Genomic DNA, 25079 nt, shown 5'->3' with positions numbered 1-25079 from the left:
AATTTCCAGATGAGTAGAACCATTGGTTGCCACTGAGGTTAATTTTCTAACTTCTTTACACCACTGACATAGCTGTTTGTCCATTAGAGTGATTGTAAATTATGGCAGGCCGATGAAAGGAATTATTCCAAGCACTAAGCTAGGCACCATACACAGAGTTCCATGCGAAGTCTCTGGTCTAGCATCTTAATCACTCTGCTAAATCTCATTACAATCTTTGTCAGTTTGCTGTTTAATCCGAAAATACTTAAACAAATTTGCAACAGCATTTTGTCTAAATTTCAACATGTCTTGATTTTGAGGTCACATGCCCTATTTATTCAGATACACATGGAACAAACACAATGAAAGCTAAAGTTGTTCATTTGATGTACTCTTATACAGAAGTGCATCACTGGGTCTTTCTGCCTCTGAATTCAGTCATTGTAAATGTCAGCACAGTTTCTCACCACTCAGCAGCTAGTCAAGTCTGAACTTGCAGCCAAGCTATTAGGTCATGTTCTTTTGATGTACTCTTAAAATGAAAAAAGGTAGATCTGGGGATCTTTCAGCCACATAATTTTCTTATTGTAAATATCAGCACAGCTAAAATGATCAGTTGATCAACATATTTTCCCACTCACCAGGTGGTTGAAGCAGGAATGGCAAGCCCTTGAATTTGCCGTCCAGCAATTGCGTGTGTACAGAGAACTCCTGCGTAAGTGATTTTTCTGCATCCCAGATAAAAAATGTACATCCAGATACATGTTATTAAGCTTTTCTGAGACAGTTATATATATATACGAGAGTTAAGCTAGACTTGAATTTGATGGAGAAGTGACTTCTTTTAGACAGAACAGGGAGAAATGAAAGTTGAACAGAGAGAAGCGGAACCAAAGCAAAATAAGCTATATATATATATATATATGTGTGTGTGTGTGTGTGTGTGTGTGTGTTGCTTTTCTCTTCTATTTTTCAGAATGCATTTCTGCATTCAAGTTAATAAAAATGCTTAATCAGCTACACTTTGTCGATTTGTTTAAAATGACCCCTGAAACATGTACATGAGAGCAAATGTACACGTGTCTTCATACCATGTTATTCCTCCCAATTTCTTAGTTGCCAATAAAACATTATCTAATGATTGATAGATAACACAATGTAGCATTAAACTTGGTATGTGAATGAACTAAAACCTTCTTTCCAACTGAATTAAAACAGCCAAAATGTGAGTGCATCTGTTTTTAGAAAGAGGGTTCTCCTAAATGTAATTCCAGTTTTGTTACAACAGTCCATTGTTTGGATTGCAAATTTAGGGTTTTATTATTTGTCTACTTATGTGTAGTAATGTTAGACGTTGGTTAAATAGTATTTGCTTTACTGCTTTTTTCTGTATTTCACAAAAATGAGGGAAGACAATTTGGCCTTGTAGCACTTCTCGAATTCCACTCTTAGCATTGTCCTGTGCATTTGGGACCTATATGATTGCATCTTTATGCCCAATCTTGAATAAAATAATATTTAGATTTTGCTTTTTATGAATTGAATATTTTTTAAATATATTTTCCCAAATGTTTATGTGATGTTCACCATAGTTTCCCCGACAGGTTCACTTATGGTTTGAAACTGATGTTATGAAAAAAAGTTGCACACGTGGCAGTTAAAATCTCAAGATCACCAATTCTGTTGTTAAAATGGAAGTTGGTAGCATGACCCATATATATATTTATCGTGGACTACCTAGTTTTGATGCATTTGAGCATTATTTTCACCTTGTCAGAAATATACTTCTTTCATAGTGATATCTCTCATTACTTTGGAAACAGTTATTTTAGCAAGGTATGGGTAAGAAATGACAGTGGTATATTCCCTCGTATTCTTCTTAACAAGCTTTCATCCAGACAACTCCTTGTCATATGATCGTGTAGTAAGTACATCACTCATTTTGATGCATCTCACACAAGGCTATTTTTCCTGTGGCACTATTGCACACATCCTCCAGAGAAAATAATATATTGCAGAGCAACATCAACATCTTCAGTCGGAACCAATTTTGTTGCAAAAGCTAAAATAACCAATTGGGGAAAATCATGTTCATACAATGATAAAATTGTTTACTTATTAAAATGAATGGATTTAGTATATAGTTGTTTTCCATTACTTAATTGGCATTGTTAATGTACAAAACTGCTATTTTTAAATACATCGATATTTTAAACTTTATAACTGGTTTGCATCTTACATAAGTTGTGTCTCGAAAAGTGAAAATAATCAAAGATAGAAGACATCATGGTGCAAGACAATATATCAAAACATGGAGCAACACCACTCATTCAAGACATGCGGAAAAATAAGTTTGTGTACATGGAATCCACCATGTTAGTCCTTGAGTTATAGAAAAGTCAATTTGTTATACAGGTCTGTGTGGTTATGGGAGCCATTATGTGCCATAGGTAAACGTTTACTCATTAGACAAATAACGTAAACAGACATTTACTTGAAATTTAAAATACTTAAATGAAAACCAGATGATGCAGACAATGTTTGTCTACCAGTGGTATGTGACAGCTCCCACAACAGCCTAGTCCTGTATAAAAAATGACCTCTTTAATATTACTCAATGACCAATAATTGTTATATTTACACAGACCATTATTTATCAGCATGTGTCCAGTGGATGGTGATACAGATGCTGTTGAAAAGATTTGTGTGCAAAACAAATCAGGTAATTTTATGACATTTCAAGATGTTAACATGAAAATACAGTATGCTTATGCACTATGATATCATTTGTGATGCAGGGCTGAATTAGTTATGTTGTCAGTTTGCTTCTAATTTTAAGTGGGGGTCATTATACCAAATGGCAAAACTGACAACCTCCCCGTTTTACAGAAATCTACTTTACCAATGAATATATTTAGTTAATGAGCCTCACAAGTCAAACAGCAGCATCATGTGAAGACAGTGTTCTAGTTAGGATTTCTTACAGTGGGGAACAGAAGAGAAATGCAATTGGAGTAATGTTGGCACATGCATTGTAAAACCATTGAAAAACGTCATTTCAATTTTGGTACAAACATCACTCGGCATTTAAAATCATTCTCTTTCCATTTACTCTGTTTTCCCACTGCTGCAGAATATTCCCCCTATCATTTATTTATTTGAGACTTTCCAGCATCAAATATTTTTGGAAGAACTCTTGAACTCTTGCCATTGTTGTTGAGTCAAATAACGTTTTCTGATAAAGTATGAATTTTCCATTTACATGATGACATGTTAAACTTTTTGGTATGATTTATTCCTGTGTTCCTAATTGTACTGCATTTTCACAATGCAGACAAAACTTTTAATGAGTGGATGAAATGCCTTGTCTATAAAGTTAGTGATACATGTACTGTCACATGATGTTTTGGTCTTCACCTGGATCCCAGTTTTGTTAAAGGTTCATTGCTCTTTGTTGGTGAATTCACACAAGCTATATTTGGCCCATGTTGATCATGTCATTTTGTCATTTCTTGACATTTACCTTCAGTAATTATGAAAGAGAAGATTTCAAGTGTTGTGTAAAGCCCAAAACTCAATCACAACATTGTCAAGTCTATTTCCTGTAAACATCCGTATTTGTAGATAATGATATATTAACCATAGTGGTACATGTTATATTGTATTTTAGCCAACACTTCTGTCAGTAATGAAAACTTGACATTGTGAAACATACATTGGGAGAAAGAATTGGATTACTTACTTTTCTGTATGAATTAAGTAATGGTTTTGGACACTTTACTATATATACTAGCTTATAACTTTAAATCAATCCCAGTCCCCCTTTTTTTTACCTTCCTTTGAGTCAGGCTGTATTTTGTATACCAGATCTGTCAGAAGGGGTGACTTGTGGACAGTGAGTCAGAGTTTCACCTTGGAAAAATAAACTTGATACAGATACAGGACCTTCCATTCAATTTAAAGTTGGAGGATGAGTTGCCAAAGTAGGCACGGGGTATACCTTTTTATTTAAAGTAGCCGGGTGTAAAGAAAAAGTAGTCAGGTAAATCACGAGGCTCCCAGCTGATAGGGACAGCCCTGTAGATGTGAAATTAATGACAAAACCAGTGTAATATAAATTATATTATTGGGTGGAATATGTCTCAAATAAAAGGATAACTTACAGTTGGTCCTAATTAAAGCCATTAAAATCCATAATGTTTGACATTTTAAATCCATTTATATGATAAATCCATGAATTCAGTTACATGATACAGTATCCCGTAATGTGCTAATTCCAGACATCTTACAAGTAAGCATATTTTAAATGTACAGTATCCAGTAAAAGTCACTATCATATATCTGGTACAAAGTCCAAGAATTCATCCTTGTTGCCTGATAAAGGTTTGGACTCTTCCATCATTTTCTAGTCATTTTATATCATAATGGTTTAGTCAATGTAAGTATCATCCAACTCCATTTTCTCTGCTTCATTGTCAGATACAGGTGCATATATAGCAGCTGAGCTTGGACATATTGATCATGCAGTCTGTGAACTCTATTAAAAATTGCAACTGAACATGTCTTATTTGTGCAGTAAGATCAAAGAGAGTTCAAGTAACCACCTTCTGTTACTTGGTACTAAGCTAGTATCAAATTCACGTATTGATCGAAGGATTGTCATGTGGGAAAATAAAGAGGGTGCTGTTTTTAAAAGCTAAAAGGGATTAAGGTCAAACATTCATTGGAAGATGTAGAACTCTCAGAGATCGTGCTAGAATTTTAAAACTAAGAGTCTTTGTAAAAATAGGAGTCCCACCATCAAAAGCTGCAGTCCCCTCCCAGAAGATGTGAACTTTGCAGATTAGAAAAAAACTTTGGATTGCCACTGAGTTTAATTTCCACTTCTTTATAGCACTGACATATAGCTCTTGTTTGTCCATTAGAGTGTGACTGAATTTTGTCAGCTTTGTCAATCCAAGGTAAGGTCTTATTCCAGACTCTAAGCCAGGCATCACACTCTTCCTTACACTTGGCTTCTGTCCCACCTGAGCTATCAGTTCTAGCAGCTTATGCACTCTTCTGAATCTCATCACAATCTTCTTCAATTTGCTGTTTAACTCCAACATGTTTATCCAAATTTGCAAATGGCATTTTGTCTGTCTCAACTTGTCTTGATTTCGAAGTCACATGCACTACTCACTCAGCTGCATTTGGAAATGAACACAATAATGAAAGCTTGATGTACATACATGTAACCACATGTAGATCTCTGAGTCTTTCTGCCTCTAAATTCAGTCGCTGAAAATGTCAGCATATTTAACCACCCAGCAGCCAATCAAAGTCTTTGAACTTGCTGCCCAGCTATTGCATCATGTTATTTTGATGTCCTCTTATCAGGGCAACATGTACATCAGGGGCTCTTTCATCCACTGAATTCTTTCATTGTAAATATTAGCATAGCTAATTGATCAACACATTTTTCCACTCAGCTAGTGGCTGAAGCAAGTCAGGCAAGTCCGAAGTTTGCTTCCCACCTATTACATCCATATAGAAGACTTCCACCTAAGTGATTTTCTGTGTCCCAGAAATAAAATTTGCATCCAGATATGTGTGATTAAGCATATCCAAGACCTCTGGCTCTGCTTGGCACTGAACATGTACATGTACTAAATTTGCATTGGAATCAAAAGGATCATCAGCTTGAAAACAAGTGAGTACTACCTTTACAAGCCAGGGGCTTAATGGGTCAAGTGCACTGGCAGAAAACTTGGGAAATATCACTTGAGAATTAAAAATCTAACTTACGGAAAAGATAAATACAACTTAAAACTTGAATTGCATTAGATAGTGTTTACACAGCAAGCCACAAATAATACAAGTACAGATTGTTAAGATTTGGATAAAAATGGAAGCAGTACCATATATACTTGAGTATAAGCACGTTCATGTATAAGCCAACAACCAAACTGAATAGGTATAAATACTGAAAAGTGCATGACATGCATATAAGCCGACCTACAACTCTGAAACCTCTCAAGATGCACAAGGTAAGTTGTAATTGCATTTATTTAGGCAAAGTTATATTTAAAAAAATTATATTTATACTTATTTTGAGGTTGGTGTGCATGATTATTAAAAAGAAAAGGTATAAACTTGTTTGAAAAGTAATTTATTTAATTCTATGTTTACTTATTGTTTCTGCCTAATTTAGATTTGTGTATAATTTGATTGAATGATTTAGCAGTCGCGAGTTGCTGTAACACTACCTGTCCCTTTTGACTCGATTATTGTTTGTTTATGCATTTATTGCATTGAACATCTTATATCAGTGTACTGGTAATTATGTTTTTACTTTGCTTTGAAATTGTAAATACCTAACTCATTAAAATATAATCCCAGTATGACAGCACAACAAACAAACAAACAATACAGTTCGATGCTAACACCATAAAAGCTGAGTTGTAGTTTGCTTTATGTAAATGACCTTACACCATACTTGTCAACTTTCAAGCGGGGGGGGGGGATTCCTGATTTTCGGGGTCGATCCATGCCTACCTCCCGATTTCATAATATCTTATGATTTTTGCAGAGAACTCAAAAATAATAATAGAGAAAAAAATATTCATCATCTAAATGGAAAAAGCAAACTGGAGAACTACACCTGTAGTTTAATATATATATTAAATACAAATAACTTAAAATTTATTTTTAAAAAATAAAATAAAAAATCATGCAATACACTAACACATACAATATAGCAAACACTTACAAGTAGGGCAGAAGGGCCTCCCTAACTGGTCTGCAAAGATCAAACAGGAGAGTGCACCCTCAAGAAAAAGAAAAAAAAATCCCGATTTTAGGTCCCAATCTCTATTTCTTTTATTCATTCTCCCTACTTGGCTTTTGAAAAGTTCATAGATATATCTTTGACCCCATTTTTCAAAACTATGGTAATCGTTCTAATATTAAGGAATAAAAGGCAATTACACATCAATGTACTTGTATAGTTAATGGTCAAAATTCCCTCTTTTTCACAAGCCAGTTTCAGGGTTTTAATGATTATCTGACCTGTACTTCGCTGACTGTCAACATAGGAGATGCTGAAACATCAAGCTTTCCACTGTGTGGAAAGTTATGTTTTTTCAGCTAAAACACCAAAATAAAGACAGACTTATAAGTGAGTATATACAGTATATCGAATGTGGTCGCTTGTAAATCGGACACTTTTGGCCTAAAATTCTTGCCACATACTACATCAGAGGGGTAGCCACCCACATCGGGTACTTTTGCACACAGCCTTTTCAATGCCAAGAAAACTTGTGAGGGAGCTGTATAAGAGGGAGACCACTGTTTTTGTGTGTGTGTGTGTGTGTGTGTGTGTATATATGTATACACACACATACACACTCACATGCATACATACATACTCAAGGCCTGAATAGTAGCAATATTAAATTGAACCAAAGTCATTTTAACCTGAAATATGAGTAGCCTCCATCATCAAGATAAATCCTCTTGCCAACCAAGGAAGTCAGGAGCTAAATGCCAAAACTTAACGTAAGCCACTAAAATATACAGATGGAAAACTACAGCTTGTTTTTTTTTTTTCTTTCAGAGCAAGCTAATCAAGTTATTCAGTCGAGTGATTTTGATGAGGGACAAGCTGAAGTCAGATGAATATCCTAAAACAAACCAGTGGCTAGCTGTTGTTGGTGTGTCAGATGAGGCTATTAAGGTATATTTATCACTACTCTTTAGTATCTGTTGGTACCCACCCCATCTGTCATTTTGTCTGTATGTCACCATGACTTGCCCTAAAACAGTGGGTGGAAAATTCATGACACATGTTTGTTATCTTATCCATGTGGTAGTCTGCTCTAGGTATTATTCTTGACTCCATCTCTTAGAGGGTGTCAGAAGTAAGATACATGTACAAAACTTTAATTAGAGTGACCATTGGACATAATCATTATGTGACCAGACTTTGTATGTATATAAAATATAACTAAGATTGATAACAAATCATTTGGCATTTGATAACTGTAGGTATTAATGAATAAATTAGTATTGACTGTGAATGTTGACCACACCCACCCACCTAGCAACAATGATGTAATCCTGTCCATGAAATAGGGATAGTATTAGTACCATGACCTCCTCCCACTTTACCACCTAGAGTTTAATTTAAAATTACAAAATAAAAATTTGAGGCATTTTTTCCTGCCCATTAAAGTATAGGCATGAAAATATTGAATCAAATGGGAGATTTGGAGTTGTAAGCCATTAAAGTGCTGTGAATCACTCCAAGTACATGGGGTACCAATTATTATAGCATTTGGGGTCAGAGTGGGCCACAAATTTAATCACAACAAAATGTGAAGAAAGCTGCTATTCAGAGCATGCCACCCCCACCTCCATTAAAGAATGCAAGGTATATTCATCAAAATTTTATTAAAAATTTACACACGCATGCATATATATATATATATATATATATATCAGATATAGAGGAAAGTGCAATCCTTAAATCTCACATTAAATTATCTCCCCAGAAATTTGTACAGCATAGGAGTAAGTTTGCATTAGCATCATAAAAGAGAAGAAAAAAATTTATGAAATGAATGTATTGTCAAACTCATTTGACTTGGAATTTAAAGGAATGGTATCCTTCATTCATTTTCTTCCCTATAGATTTTAACTATCACAAGAGATGTGAAACTTCCTAAATGCTAAGTGATTTACATTCTTTAATTCAAGAGCTGAGCCCCCACTAAAATATATCAACACTTAATTTATCATGTAATACATTCCTATTGCAAACTAATGATGTTGTTTATTGTTGGAAAATATTTCCGATGTAAATGAAGGAATATCCAACACTTTATTTACACATTTTCAAACCAGTAAAATTGGAAAATACAAACTCCCTCATTTCTTGCTTGGATAGAGAGATAAAAAAAGTTAGACTTTCCTAGGCCAGCATCTACTTAAGATACCAGTACGGTCTACTGATCAAATTATTTTACAGTGTAAATATAAAAGCAACTTATTGATAAAATGCCACTTTCATTCTGTGTAATATTTTCCAATAAATAAGAAGAATGACAACAATCTCAACTACTGCTATAATTTTTTAAAATTATATTCTAATATTGCCTGCAGAATGCCCTTGCCCCATCTCACCTGTTGATAATAAAGTAGATCTGAAACAAAATTTAGTAATATAAAAAGCTTACATTATGATCCAACAAATTCCATCAAAGGATATGAAGTCTTCCATTCAGTGTTGAACTCTTGTCCTTTGTTTTCTTAAGCTCTTTGGGGGTGGGGAGAATCATGCTATCTGAATTGCAATTAACATTGACAGCAATCTCTGATCTTTGTACCCAGGCCAACATAGAGCAAGCCAGGTACTGGTTAAATTGATGTTGTTTTTGAAGGTGGTGTGTACCTTTTTCACAAAAAAAGATGCTTAAATTAAAACAATATATGTAATGTTTTTGAGTTGATAGTTGACTTGACTGAAATTAATATTCATAAAACACATTACCATCATACTTCATCATCACTGGCCAGTCATGTCAGTGCAGATATAATGCCTACATTAAAGGCCATTCAGTGGAAGTCAGGAAAGCTAGGAACAAAAAATAATGTCTAAGTGAGTAATTATCCTTGATTATCTTAATTAAATACCGAGAAGAGAAAAGGACAGGTGTCATTTGAGCAATACAACTTTGAATTAAGGTGACAGGATATTTATTTAACAGACTAACTTTATAAGGACAGTGAGGAAACCTAAAAGTGGAGCAGCACAAGTGGATAGCATAGTGCCGGTTCTAAAGTGTTGTGGGCTTAAATGATAGCATAGCAAGGCTGTTATGGTAGAAGGCCTTGTGGAGAACACTGCACATTTTATTGTAGGATACATGATTATATTGTTATGACTCTTGGTCTTAAAATATGTAACAGAAAGAAAGTGAAACCAACAATTTAAGTAAAATCAATAACAAATTTATTTTCCTACAGTACAAAGTGAAATTCAAGACATACTTACAATATCGTAAATTAAATTCCAGATATTGTCCTCTCGCAAAATAAAAAAAAATATAGAATGTTCCATATTTATTCAGGTAATCTTGAATGTCCTGATAACATAATGATGCAATCCAGAATGTCTTTGAGTTCACAAAAATGCAAAGTAATATATATTGATTCAAAAGTCAGTGAACACTTTAGTAATTACAATGAATATTTTAAATAATTCCTCTCAAATTACATCAGATTTCAACAACACAACTGCAAATTGATCCCTTTTTTGATTCCCACAGACTGATCTGATATAGAATAGGAATGAATATCAAATCCCTATTGATGCACATTTTCAATTGACCTACTGTACTAATGTACATAACACTACAATGGAAAAACTAATTGTAAATAAGACTCTCCTTGAAATCAAATGCTAGTAAACATTTTGTTTAGAGTTTACAGTCATGGACAAAAGTTTTGCACACAATATAAGTTAAATATACATAACAATATATGAAAGAAATTTATATATAATTACTAACAACTAACAGGTTAGATGGTATTAATTTTGTGTGTATTTATGTATGTATAACAGTCACCTTGACTTTACTTGGTAGTCACCAGTTGACAGTGATCATTCAGATTTCCTATATAAATGTCTTATGTGTAATGGTCACCTACATTCCGAAGTCAGTGGCCAGGTGTTTTCTAACCAAACAATGGTTTCTCCCTGCCAATAGCATTTGCTATAGGATATCTACACTGCATTTTCAATCAGTGCAGACTGAATTTTTGCTTTATGAGTAAGGCATTGCATAGAAAAAGGAATATCATGTGAGTCAATTTGCAAATATTTCTTATCTGTCTTGTACTTTTACCTCCAGCCAAGTTGACTGTAACTCAGGTGTCAATATATCAAATTTGAAAGCAGTGCAGTTTTATCATTAGGATAGAAGGTTGCTGAAGCAATTCGTTGTTGGATGGTGTGAAATTCAGTTATGCTATCACTGCAGAATTGTGCCAGTATTTCAGATATAGTTAGATATCTTCATCTATTTGCCTGTGAATTCAAGCAATCTCCAAAGAAACGAAGTGTGACTTTGAGAAGAGATACAGATCACACCCCTTTTCTTAGTGTCAGGGGTCATTCAGCATTTAAAATGTGGGGCTTATTCAAAATTTTAAACATGTCTGTATAGGCAGGTGAAGTTTCTGTTCATAGGTCACAATGAATATTCATGTTTGGCTTCTTTTGACTTTTCTGTTGATCATAAGCTTCTCACCCAAGTCGTGTCATTTTATCTTGGCAAGTTGAGCAACTGACTAGTCCAGATATTGATTGTATTCCACGAACAAACTTAAGATTGATATACATTTTTAAGCTGTTGATGATTTCATTGATAGGATGGATTAAAGTGATCAGGATACAGTAATCTTGTGTGGAACTTAAAATTACAAGAGAATAACATACAGTCAGACCAGTGTCCCAGAAGTCACCTGGTCACAATGGCCATTCTAATTTCCCCTTGGAAAATTTCATATATAAATGTCATGTAATCAGCTGTCACCTGTCTTCTGCAGTCAGTAGCCACCTGTTTCTTAAGCAAGCAGTGGTTTAATCCGGTCTTGAATGGGTACTGGATCAGCAGTGACCATTCCAAGAATGCAAATTAAATTTATTTTGTTTGGTGATATTTTTACATATATGTTGGGGTGTAGGGTCAGAATCAATTGACTATTGAGAAGTTGGAATTTGCTGCCTACTTGTTGTGGCAGTATTGGGTAGCCAATGACCAGTGGACCTAGCAAATTTAAATGATGTTACATCGAGTCATACCAGCACAAAATTATTAGGAAAATGATTTATTTTCGGAGATATTGTGAATATTGTGGTTTTCTTGTCTATAATCTGCTGACAGGCAAGATCAAACTAGTGTTGGTGAAATTTGAACTTGTACTCTGTATTGCTAGTCACACACAAATCTGGCAACCTACATGTCCAATGACATCACTGGTCCAGCAGACATGTGATGTCAAGAATAAACGCCATTCTTGTGTTGTTGTACAAAAATTCAAAAATATTAAAAGTATAGTATACTGTTTGTAACAATAGGACAGATAATTCTCAACATATTTTGGGAACAACGACAGCTTTGTCAAATTAACTTGGATAAAGTAAGATTCATTAAGAAAAGGGCACATGTCAACAATGGTTTTGTTGTAACATGTGTCTAACACATTGACATGTGCTATCTGCTTGATGAATCTGGCTACATGGCGGCAAAATTCCAATGTTTTGATTGGCAATAAACTCTGACCCTACACCCAAGCATAAATGGCCAAATTCAGAAATGGTTTGAGAGGGGTAAGAGGAAACAAGGATTAATGGTTTAGTTGATACTGATAATAGCCCCAAGAAGCTTCATTTCATTTAATCCATCAGTTGTTAAAGTAGGAACACATTTACATGCTTAATTATACCAACTGCTTAACAAAAGACAGTCTTGTGTTAGACAATGACAGGTAAGCTGCGAGTTAGTAATTTTATTAAGCTGTTTCTCCTGATGAAATAAGTGTTTGCCTGTGTAAAAGTGAGAGACAGAGAGAATACATATATGCAGTTGTAGTTTTCTCGACTTTTGCTAAATAAATACATGTATCCGTGTAACATACCATTACAGCTAATAATAAAACATGTGAAATAAAAATTATGATACCAATACTAATAATATGCTAATGCTGTTGGGTTCATATTATATTAATTTTGTCTTGAACCCACTTTTAGAGCTGAACCTGCTTTTAGTAGTCACCTGTCTACAAAGGCTGACTTTACCTTTTCCCACTGGTGGCTGCTGTAGACAGGTTTGACTATTACTGTAATTGCAATTTGCTTTGTACATTACATTTAAAACAGTCTTAATAATAATAATAATATTATTATTAGTCTGCATGGAATTTGTTCAGAAATTTAAAAAAATTAATTTTAAAAGGTGAACCTCTATACAGTAGTCACCAGAGTGCTAGCATTTTCATAGGAGTGGATGCTAGTGACAGCTTTGACCAATAAAATGCATGCTTTACTAAACATGCCCTAAATATGTAAAAGAGATTTCATGGTTTCTCTTCCACCATATAGGGAGAGTCTTGCTCTCAAATTATGAAAATCAGGTTTTTCGACTGCAAGAACAAACTTAAAGACCTAATAATGTTCCCTACCTTAAATATTTTCAGCATGTTTTTTAATTTCATGGTGTTTGTTTTTTGTAATAATATTATATATGGTGTTTTTTATGTTATAGATGTTGTCTAATGTTCTAAAGATTAGGCCTATACAAAGTCCTCATTATTAATATTATTATTATTATTATTATTATTATTATTACTATCATTATTATTATTATGGCATTGCTCAACATCCATTGTGTATTGTGCATTGTCTGTTGTATGTCTTTGAGCAATTGCTATTTAAATTTCTTCTCAAAAAACACTTCAACAGCTTTTACTAGGTTTGTCTGATCTTAGCATCATGACATGAAGACCTATCACATTTTGTAGAATTTTGATCCAACATTAGATATGGTTGCCTTTGTCAACAAATGCTATTTTTAACTTCTTTCGAAAAACACCATGCCAATTTGAACCAGACTTTGCACAGATCATGCTGACATAAAGGCCTTCCATGTTTGCACAAATTATAAAAATCTGCCATAAAACATCTTCCATTACTGAAATAGAAAACCTTAAATGGCTTCTTTCCCAAAACTGCTGAACAAAATTTTCTTTGGTCAAATTGACAAAGAGCATCCCAGCATGAAGACTTTTCTAAGGGGGCATTCACCAGTTATTATGTACTGTTGAGAGAGTGACGTATATAAGGTGAAGTTCAGATATGTACAGTGGAGAGAATGTTGGCATACCTCTATGCTACATTAATGTAATGTGGATAATATTTCTTTGGAGTTTGTACTTTTGGAAATTGTACATGATCTAAGTAACACTGCTAACTAAAATGACTGCTTCCTTGTGCTAAAAAAAATCAGCCTGAATTAGTCTAAAGTACACTATCCGTTGCAGCTATTAAAATAGAGAAAATGAATTTTGCCAGGCTAGACAATACCAGCTTCTGAAAGTGCAATGACTGAATATATAAAATGTAAAAAAAACTTATTGGCTCCTTTTTATACAATTTACCTCTGAAGTTTAGGAAGTGAAAATGGCCAAGTGGAGCTAGCACTTTTTTGAAAGGCGCACATCTGGAGTAAGGCCAAGCTGTATACTCTATAAACCCTATTATACCCATCAATCATACACTAAAATCAAGGGATTTAAAGCTTCTTTGAACTATACCTAAGATATACAATTTCTTTTTTAAATAGCCAGTATAACCAATGAGGAATGCTGGGGAAATTCTTTTTCTTGAAAATTCTAACCCTATGCAAAATACGAAACTGTAGAGCACCACATAAATGATATGATTAATGCCATTATCCATAAAATGCGGTGACTAATACAAAACTAGGAAAGCTTTTAAAAGACTTCTCCACACTGCTGAATAGAATTTTCACCAAACTTTACAATAAGCATGCTGCCATGAGAACCTTTCAATTTGACTATAAGCCTTTCTGAAATGTCCTTAAATTGTGGACTTAGGGAATAGTAGAAATTATTTTATAGAAAATATGTCATTGTGGTCAGATCTGGATATTGGTTTGTCAAGATTTGGTCCAGATCTAAGTTTTCACATTAGATTCAGTGGAATTGATCATGGCACCAGACAGACTTTACAAGAGTACCTCAGATGCTAAGATCTGCCATTTTTGTCATGCAAAATTGCTGTATTAGAAGCTGATGCTTATAGAATTGTTTAGAAGATGTCCAGTGAAAGAAAACATGTTCAAGGCTAAAGGGGCAGTCAGCCTCTTAACACATTAACCATTGGAGGTTTTTGACGTTTTCTTCTGAAATTCGAGTAGGAAATAATATTGAAAGCTGTTTCTGAATACATCCTAATACATCCACTTCCAGGTGATTTTCCAAGAAAGACACATTTTGGGTGGGGGAAAATCGGGTCCAAAAAATGAGGTTTTTCTCTGTGTATTTTGTAGTGCAAGTAGAACTTCCAGATTATTTTTGGTATCATTGTAGAGCTACATCTGTCTACCTTTCTGTAATACCACCCACTTTAGTGTATCCTACATGACCTTGACAATACAGAGCTCGGCAGTAGGCTACTACCTCCTGCCACGTAAACTCGTCACCAGGGGTTAATTTGTTAGCAAGGATTTTTGAATATTTTTACAAATCGTCAAGGAATGGCTAAATTTGCAATTTATGTGCAGTGTTGATTAAATATGCAAGGAATATTCACATTTGGTGATATCATCAAAATGCACCCATTAACACATTAACCCCAGGAGGTTTTTGTTGTTTTTGCCCGGAATTCGAATAATAAACATATTTTGAAAGCTGTTTCTGAATGCATCCTAATACATCAACTTCCAGGTGATTTTCCAATAACCTAATGCCTAGTTGTGTTAGAAACTTCATTTTTCATTGGCTAAATGGCTCGCGCATGAGCAGAACAGTAAAAGTTGGAGTTCTTTTTTTTTTTGTTGCTTAACGGACCCTTTATTTTTGTATCGAGAGCACCCTATATTCCAAATGTCCGTCTTATCATACTTTTTGCAAAGGTTCATCTCTCTGTTTGCAGTTCATGACTCTCTGCCTTAGATCTGAGACCAAAAGGTCTACAATCCGGACACAGAATCAGATTCTGACCACAGGCAAATTTTGTATGGAAATAAATCTGGTCCAAAACATGAGATTTTTCCTTCTGTATTTTGTAGTGCAACTAGAACTTCCAGATTATTTTGTATCATTGTAGAGCTACAGCTGTCTACCTTTCTGTAATACCACCAACTTTAGTGTATCATTCATGACCTTGACGCTACAGAGCTCGGCAGTAGGCTACTACCTCCTGCCACATAAACTTGTCACCAAGGGTTAATGTGTTAAACCATTTTTTCAACACATCATAGGCTATATATGGCAGCCAGTATATCTGGTGGAGGAAGAACCCTGAAAAACTTAAGATCTCATGAAAGATAACAAATGTGATGCATCCCTTGGGCAATTGAAAATGCCCCCAGGGTGGTTTGAGAAACCTTGTCCAAATCCTGTTCCAATTACAGAACGCTGTATGCCCAATTATATCAGTCAAAGCCATATCCTAGTTACAGTACACCATATGCTCGCTTATGTCAAAGTAAAGTAGCTGTTAGAGTACTCCATATATGCCCTATTATATCAGTCTAAGCCAGGCTCCAGTTACAGTATGCCATATGCCAATTGTATCAGTCTAAGCCAGGCCCCAGTTACAGTATGCCATATACCCAATTTTATGTCTAAGCCAGATACCAGTTGCAGTACAACATATGCTCCAATATGCCAGTCAAAGCCAGGTTTCTATTGTAGCATACCATATGCTCCATCTTGCGAGTCTAAGCTAGATCGCTGTTACAGTATACCATATGATCTCTTAAGTCAGTGAAAGCCAGGTAGCTTTTATGGTACACCATATGATCCATAATGTCAGTCTAAGCCAGGTCCAGGTTACAGTAGACTGTATACCCTGTTATGTCAGTCATAGCTATGTCCCTGTTACAGTACACTGTATACCCTGTTATGTCTGTCATAGCTATGTCCCTGTTACAGTACACTGTATACCCTGTTATGTCAGTCATAGCTGTGTCCCTGTTACAGTACACTGTATACCCTGTTATGTCAGTCATAGCTATGTCCCTGTTACAGTACACTGTATACCCTGTTATATCCATCATAGCTATGTCCCTGTTGCAGTACACTGTATACCCTGTTATGTCGGTCATAGCTATGTCCCTGTTACAGTACACTGTGTACCCTATTATGTCAGTCTTAGCTAGGTCCCTGTTACAGTACACAGTATAACATATTATGTCAGTCTATGCTGAACGTATGTCAGCAGATTACTTTTCCTTTCAAAAAATGTGATAAATTTATGAATCTCAGAGAGGAGCTGATAGCTGTTCTTCTCACTGAAGCAGTTGCCAGTTTATATTTCTATTAAATAAAGTAAAACAAAAATAAACCATAGTTCTTTAAAGTGAAATTCACTTTCTCCTAATACTGATGTAGATTGCTAAATGATCTTAATTACAGTAGTAATACACACAATGATTTTTACATTGGTGATAAAGGCAAAGAGAAATCAGGTATAGAGCCAAATCAACTGGCCCAAAATAAACATATATTGAATGTGCAAAACTCTTAAATTACATTTTAATGACTAAAGAAACATATCTATATAAAAACAGTTCTTTGTTTGGTATCTGATTCTGATTCACTGTGAAGTTCAAGTGTTTCATGGGTAGCCTTTACTCCTGCCAACAGGTATCCACTTAGTTACCCACCATTTGATAATAACCTGGGTAATACAATGAGCCATAGGGCACCCGATTACCATATATACTTACTCATAAGTTGACCTTTTTTTTTACTGAAAATATTATTCATGCAGAGTAGGGATCATCATATAAGTAGGGTAAAATGATTCAGTGATACATTGATGCATGAATACACATAGAGATACAATAGATGGAGAATCAATACAAATGATACTTACCATATACAGGTTTTTTTAATCTTAAGCAGTCAGTGGTTATTAGTTGTTGGCCTGGCTATTCTTTAAATTAAAACTTCATCTGAGATAGATGTTGCAGGTACATGTGCTCATTTTTTATAGTAAAATTGGAAAAGACTACTGACAACACTAACTTGCCTTCTGAAAATTAGCACAAAGTTATGTTAAATTCTCCCCACCCCCATTTCACACTATTTTATCCCATCATTTTATTCAGCATAAAGGAGACATTCCAAATGTAATTTACTCATTGTTTATTAACCACTTTTATGTGATCTGTTTTTGTTGGTTTGTATCTTGTTTGCTTGGTCAAAGTTGACAGCTACACTACTGGTGTCACACATGTTACATTGAACTCACATTGGTGGCTGTTTGTTCTGGTGCAGGGTAAACAGTAAACAACAGTCAGAATTTAATATAGCTTATTTGCTGCATGACAAACAGGAAGTGTTAGCAAAGCAACAGGAAAACTTGTTGCAGAAGTGGTCATTGTTCTGTAAAGTACTTAAACAGAGATGCTGCCAGTGCATGTGAATCACAAAACTTGCATGAATTTGTGCACTTGAAGAGCAGTGCTGCATGAGAACTCATTAGTTGAAGTCACACATATGAAAATGTACTCTGCACAGTATATAATTTTTATTTACCTTTCTCCCTTAAAGTGCCTTTTGCAAAATTAGTTGCACCAGTAGATTGTTGTAGTGCTTGTCGCAAAATCAGTTTTTCAGGTAGGCAACTATTTATACATCTAGGTTGTTTAGCTTGATATGAATGATTGTTAGTGGTAAGCTAAATTTGATTGATGCATTGTGCCCAAGAACAAGCATTACATCATAGTTTGAACCTTGCATCAAGGAAGTTTTAAAAATGCATATTTCAAATACGGGCTACATAGAAAACCTAAAATGGATGAATCCCAGTGTGATCCATCTTCAGACAACAATTTAGTTCAGTAAAAATTGGCGGATAATAGCTCTGATGACAGTAATTTTTAAAGTTGTAAAGTAAATCTGATTATTGGTGCTGAAAACGTGGTAATGGAGACACCTTTGGGTGATTTTAAGCCCAAAAATACAAGTCTAATGTTCGTGCAGGAGCGACAAAAACAGATGGCATGCTGGTCAATCAACCTTTCAGCAAATGTATAAAATGAAGACAATCAAGCCACATTAAAATAGAGACAATTTAAAAGTAGAGTACAGTTATCGTTTCTTTTCTCAAGCAATTTAGCCCTGTGGGATCATATGCTACAAAATTATATACCACTATTGAGTAAAACTAAACTGAATAAATAAGAATGAAAAAAATGAAATTAAGAAAGAAAGGTATTTATTTGATTGAAATTTCTGTCTGGTTGCTAAAATGATTCCTGCATCAGATCAAATGGAAAGCATTAAATGGCCTAATATGTTCAATAAAAATCACTGACGGCTAAAAGGTAGTCTGTTTGAAAGTATTTTTATTATGTCATCATTAATGAGAATGGCATATAAATAGATGCTATGTCTGTCTGTCTTTTTATATTCTGCTGATTGGAAATACAACCAGTAAACCACATATAAGGGCACAACCTACCACTGACAAACCTTCTAAAGATGGAAAGACCATCAAGTTCAAATGTGTATTGATAATATGTCATATTTTAGGCTATGTATCATATCAGTATGCGTCACAGATGTATCGATTCGCCCCTACTTATAGACAGGATGTATAAAAAAATATTGATAAATATGGGAGTAATGTTGGAAATTCTCGATTTCTGCATTAAACACAAATACTTTCAGTTCAAATAATTTTATGTTTTCATATCTCTTCCCATTCAGAAATAAGCGGTATGCACAGTGTTTATCTGTTTCTGATGGTTTTCAGTATGCAATACAGCATATTTGTTTCTTAAGTTATTTGGATTTTAATAATTTGATATGGCTAAATTAAATAATACCTACCCACACCACAAACTGAAGTGTACTTCAGTGTTGATTACCGGTACCATAAGTTTTTACTTGCAAGTGTATTGCTTCCATCTTGGTGCAAGTCCTAACAACCTGTATTTGTATTAATAGTTGTGTTTTGTTATATAACTACTTTGCTTGATGTAATGAAAGTTTAAAGTTCCAATTTCCTTTTCCGTAAATTAGGTTTTAATTTGAAGTGATATTTCCCAAGTTATCTGCCAGTGCATGTGGCCCCGTAGGCCTTTGGCTTGTAAAGACAGCACTCAGTTTTTGTTTTGAAGTTGACAACCCTTTTGATTGAGCAGAGAATTTAATACATGTACTTGTTCAGTCAGATTGACCTTAACCTCTTAGCTCGTTCTTTCAAATGACAACCGTTGATTGAGCCGTGAATGTGATACTTGCTCAGTGGCAAGCAACAGAGGGTGTTTGTTTGATCTTGCCTTATAATTGACACTTGCTCAGTTGCAACCTTTAATAGATTGTATGTTCAGGTTTGTACACATTTAATTCAATTTCCTTTTGATTGGGTACCCATGTAACTATTAATAGGATTGATAGGTGGTACCCATTAGATATTTACAAATATTTTGACAGCCCTGGCATCCTTCATGCATTGGTTATTCAGTTGTTGAATACATGTACTCTGACTTCATCCAACCCAACAGTGGATAAGCTTGGCATGGTGCTTGCTATGTCCACCGTAGTATTTACACACAAAGTGTAGAGAGGATTAACTACCCCTCTGCAATAGGTGGAGAAATGATAAACTGCATTATTATAATGTGCATGTTAGTATATATGGTTATTCTTAATGCAGGGCATAATGCAGAGGAACATCACCATCTATAACCTGATGGACATGTCAGAAGATGGAATCATGAATCTCCTGCAGAGGTATGACTGTCCTGATGAGGAGTCTAAACGTCTCAAACTTGCCCTCAAGAACCTCAAACTGTGGACAGGTAATTCAGCAAATTCATGTGCATTTATCATTTTACAGATGATGTGAGTTGTCTGACATTTTATAAACCCCTGTACTATTTTTGACATGAAAGTAATATCACTTCATAATGCATGTTGGCAAGAACGACTGGATTGTTGAGACTTTTCTTGAGTAGGTCTGGTGTTGAGAAACAAAAACTGTTGATTTGACAAAACTTGATGGTTTTTATTGTGGTATGTATTATGCAATCTCAGCATTGTGTCATACAAAGTTTTCAGTCAGGTGACATTAATGTCATGGCCTTGTCTCTGTGTGTGTGTGTGTGTTGTGAAACTGTTCCATATTGTGCCTTTCTGAACACAGATGACCACTCGAAGGATCATTGTTGTTTAAATGTTGATTGTATTCAGTGTGCATTATTGATTTTACAAATAAAACATATAAATGTGAAAATGCTTTCATTGTTTCCAATAGTTGTTGAAGTCCACAATTTTCTAATTTGTTTTATGGCTGCATTTTTTCTCATGTGCATGGTGCACCCGTCATTGAATTTATAAGGAGCACCAAAGTCTAATTTTGATACATGGTGCATGTGTGCACTTAAGTATTTTGAATGTTCAAGGGCCTGTTTGCAAGAACATACTTAATATTGTTGCAGTGAAATGAAAAAATTATTAATGTTTTTCTTGTCTTTATTGTAGTCAAAATCTTCAACCAATACTGTTGGAACAAAGATCTAAGATTTAATTACATGTTCTTGGTATTGAAAACATAATTATTTGAAAAGTAAGCCTGTTCTTTATTCCCCCTTAGAGAGGCAGAAGTCCGGTGGAAATAACACAACTAATGACAGTGATATAGAGCTACATTGGTCCAGCTACAAGTCAGCGGCCAGCAGTCCTTATAGTGATCACTCCCCTAAATATGGCTCTCGGCCATCAACTTCCTCCCTGCCCTCTGAGGCTCACACTCTGCCTCCACAACAGATGCCAGTATCACCTCAGAGCACACCATCCTCACCAGTCCCTCGCTCACACTACCAGCAAGACCGCTTCAGGTAATTTTATGAATCATACTCATACCCAAAATTTGAGTATTATGTTTTTCCGAACATCAAAATTTTACGTAAAATTTGTATTTATATTCATTTGATTGATTTGAATTTTTCAAATTTTAAGTCAAGTCAGGTTTTATGATGAGTTAAGTATTTCCTAATATCTTCATCAAACAAGATTTTAATAATTGTGAGTTTAAGGACTTTATTTTTGTTTATTTCTTCATTTGGACTTGAATGGTGTGGCCTTAGCAAGTGTACGACTAGCATAATAGTTTTTCATGTTAAGTAAATAGCAGACACTGCACAGACATGATTGTGTTGCAGGTATACAATAACAATTAACATATGAGTAACACTGAATATTGAATAGAAGCAGTCACTTAAGTTGTTATTTACAGTTTTGTGCACAGTTCATTTAAAAAACTATTTGTTAAAAAAGTTCATACTTGAAGCCTACTTTATGTTGTTTAGGAGTTTGGTTTTAGGAATCTTTTGATGGCACTTCCTCACTGATACCCTTGTGTGTGTGTGTGTGTGTGTGTGTGTGTGTGGAGTGTTTTAAAATCCTCAAGTTTTGGAAAAGAATTTTTTCCGGCAAACAACTGCCCATTGTATGTCAAGTATCTTTCAGTCAGCAGATTCTGTTTCAGAGTGAACTTGTAAGTTGTTATTGAAAGTACCTGATTGAATCTGAATTACAAAGGTCATCAAGACTGCATTTGTAATTGTACTATAATAGTCTAATTCACAGCATAATATTACTCCAGTGTTTGCATTGAAACTTTTGGGTCAATCCCATATTATGGAAATGTGATTGCCACTATCCTATTTTTGCCATTGTTGTAATCTTGTCTGGTTTTTATCTTAGTTCTGTTAGCACAAGGTCATGTCTTTGGCAGCTGCAGTAGTGGCAGCATCAGCAATGTTTAAGTTTTGTGTTTATTTTTTTGCAAGTGGGATACAAGGATGATAATTAGAGGTGAAACCATTCATCAATATATCGATGCTTCAGTACTTTGCTGTAACAATACACATATCGATACAAGCGAAGGAAAATCGATACAAACAATACTTGCCATATGCAAGATTTTTGTTTTCACCAGTCGTGAATAATTATTATTAGTTTGCCTTATTATTCTTTAAAATTAGTTTCCTCAGAAACAGCATCTGCAGTAACAGGCATTCATTTTTAGTAGTAAAAATGAAGAAAAAAAACTGTTGAGAATAGTCACCAGCTCTAAATTAAAACAAAGTGACATGGTTCATAATTTGGCCCCCCCCCCCCCCTTCATGCTAATTATCTTAACCCATCCGCATGCTCAGCATATACTATACATTCCAACTGTATTCCACATGTATAATAAAGTAATTAACTCTGATTTAATTACCACTATTATGTGAAGTTACTATGTTGAACTGCTTTGGTCGATTTGAAAGCTACATTACTAGGGTGTCACACTGTTAAATGTTACATTGAATTCTCATTGGTTATTACTTGTTCCTGAGCAGGTTAAACAATAACTACTATTTAGAAATTAATGCTTATTCCCTGCATGACAAACGGAAAGTATTGGCAAAGCCATAGAGAAATTTTACACCAAAGTCATTAATTCAAATTGATATGTAAAGTACTTGAGCAGAGATGCTGTCAGGGTATGCAGTAGCATGAATTCTGCAAAATTTGTAAGAATTTGCACATGTGGAAAACAGTGATGCATGAGAACTCCTGCAAATTTGTCGAAAGCCATGCATATGAATAAGTACTCAGTGAAGTATACATTTTTTATTTAACCGTTCTTGTCGCAACATCTGTTTTTATGGTAGGCATCTTTATAGATCTGAGTTCTTCAAGCATGTCATGAATGGTTGTTAAACTAAATTTGATTGGCACATGGTGCTCAGGAATAAGCATTATGATGGCATAGTTTGGAGCTTCCATGAAGGAAGTTTAACAAATACGTGTTTAAAATACGGGGCTACCTAGAAAACCCAAAATGTCTGATTCCCGGCGTGGTTCATTACGATTTTGTTCAGCAAATACTGGCTGATGGTAGTGATGATGACAATAATTTTTAAAGTTATGAAGTACATCAGGTTACTGGAGTTTGAAAAGTGTTATTGGAGATACCAGTGAGTGATTTTGAGCCTGAAAATGGTATTAAATGCAAGTTAGATTTACAGGTTTGATGGACAAAAATAAATATCATGATGGTCAGTCTCCCTTTCAGCAGTATTTCTAAATTAAACATAGAAAGGGCAGAATACAATACCTGTTCCTAATTAAAATACAACTAATTTAAAAGTATAATGCATTTTTTTTCTGATTCATTTTAGCCCAGCTGATCATATGCTATACAATCATATATCCATATTTGGGTTAAGATAAACTGAATAAATAAGGGTTTTAAAAAAATGAAATTAAGAAGTACAGATATTTTTTAACACCCCTGCCTGTACAAGCTGACTATGGCATTGAGGGACTAAAAACTCTAATATAGCATTATGGAACAGATAAGAAATCTTGCATATTTGTCAGTAAACCACTGAGTCAACAAAGTTTATGTTAGTTAAAAATCCTATTTTGGACCAGATGTATCAAAATGATGTTATCTGTCATCTATGGAAGAATGTACATAACAATCACAAAAATCAGTTTCCCAACATATTCAAGCTGACAAAGCTAGCTATGTATATTGCCCCATCAGAAGGAAGCACAGAACTATTCATACACAGATAAGGAACAGAGTATGCTCAGAAATAATTAACAGATCAATGCTTATACAAATAGAGGTGACATCTTTCAAAGATGTTGATTTCAACAGAGCTGGAAGAAAGAGAGACAGATATTGAAGTGTTATGTAAATATTGAGCTATGGCCATTTCTTCCTCTCCATCCTTATCTTCCACCTCTCCTTTTATTTCTTTAACAGAAGGAGAGATCTGCCTCAAGATATAATCCTGTCAGTATCTCTGCCTAAATTGTACATTGGGAACAAATTGGGGAATTCTCTTTTTATGCAGATATATTTAACCAGCGAATGAAGATGGCCTAATGTGTTGAATAAAACTCGCTATCAACCAACAGGTAGTCTGTTTGAAAGTATTTTTGTTATCTTGTAATCAATGAGAGTAGCATATAAACATATGATAACTATTTATCTGTCTTTAATCTGCATACTGCCTATATAACCAGGAATGTCAACATACATAAAAGGGCTCCACTTACCCTCCAATAATATAAAATCCATTAAGTTTATATGTGTATCGATATGTATTGTATTGTAGGCTGTGTATCATGAATCATATCGATACGAGGAAGAGGTACATTGTTTCACCCCTAGTGTTAGTCAGTGTATGAACACCTGGCGATTTGTTTACACCCATCAAAGTCACCTGGTTTAGCAGAACAGTTGTTGACATCCATGTGAATCACCTGGTTCAGCAGAACAC

The 25079-nt window shown here is 34.7% G+C and overlaps 2 protein-coding genes across 5 annotated transcripts in view; one reads left to right on the top strand and one right to left on the bottom strand.

Moving 5' to 3' along the window:
• The window catches only part of LOC149775343 (replication factor C subunit 5-like), a 53533-nt gene extending 44274 nt beyond the window's left edge, over positions 1–9259 (bottom strand). The window contains exon 1 of the mRNA XM_089943818.1: positions 9201–9259. Within this exon, the coding sequence (XP_089799944.1) occupies positions 9201–9244 (44 nt within the window). The 5' untranslated portion in view covers positions 9245–9259. The remainder of the gene's footprint in view (positions 1–9200) is intronic.
• The window catches only part of LOC149775342 (kinase suppressor of Ras 1-like), a 120366-nt gene that overhangs the window by 1975 nt on the left and 93312 nt on the right, over positions 1–25079 (top strand). For all 4 annotated transcript variants that reach the window (XM_089943817.1, XM_089943816.1, XM_089943815.1 and 1 more), the window contains exons 2-4: positions 7580–7699; positions 20447–20591; positions 21386–21629. In XM_089943817.1, the coding sequence (XP_089799943.1) occupies positions 7580–7699; positions 20447–20591; positions 21386–21629 (509 nt within the window). The remainder of the gene's footprint in view (positions 1–7579; positions 7700–20446; positions 20592–21385; positions 21630–25079) is intronic.

The sequence above is a fragment of the Sinohyriopsis cumingii genome, chromosome 19 (genome assembly GCF_028554795.1).
Source record: "Sinohyriopsis cumingii isolate HCF-2022 chromosome 19, ASM2855479v2, whole genome shotgun sequence".
NCBI classification, from domain to species: domain Eukaryota; kingdom Metazoa; phylum Mollusca; class Bivalvia; order Unionida; family Unionidae; genus Sinohyriopsis; species Sinohyriopsis cumingii.
This window is presented reverse-complemented; position numbering and strand designations above follow the sequence as displayed.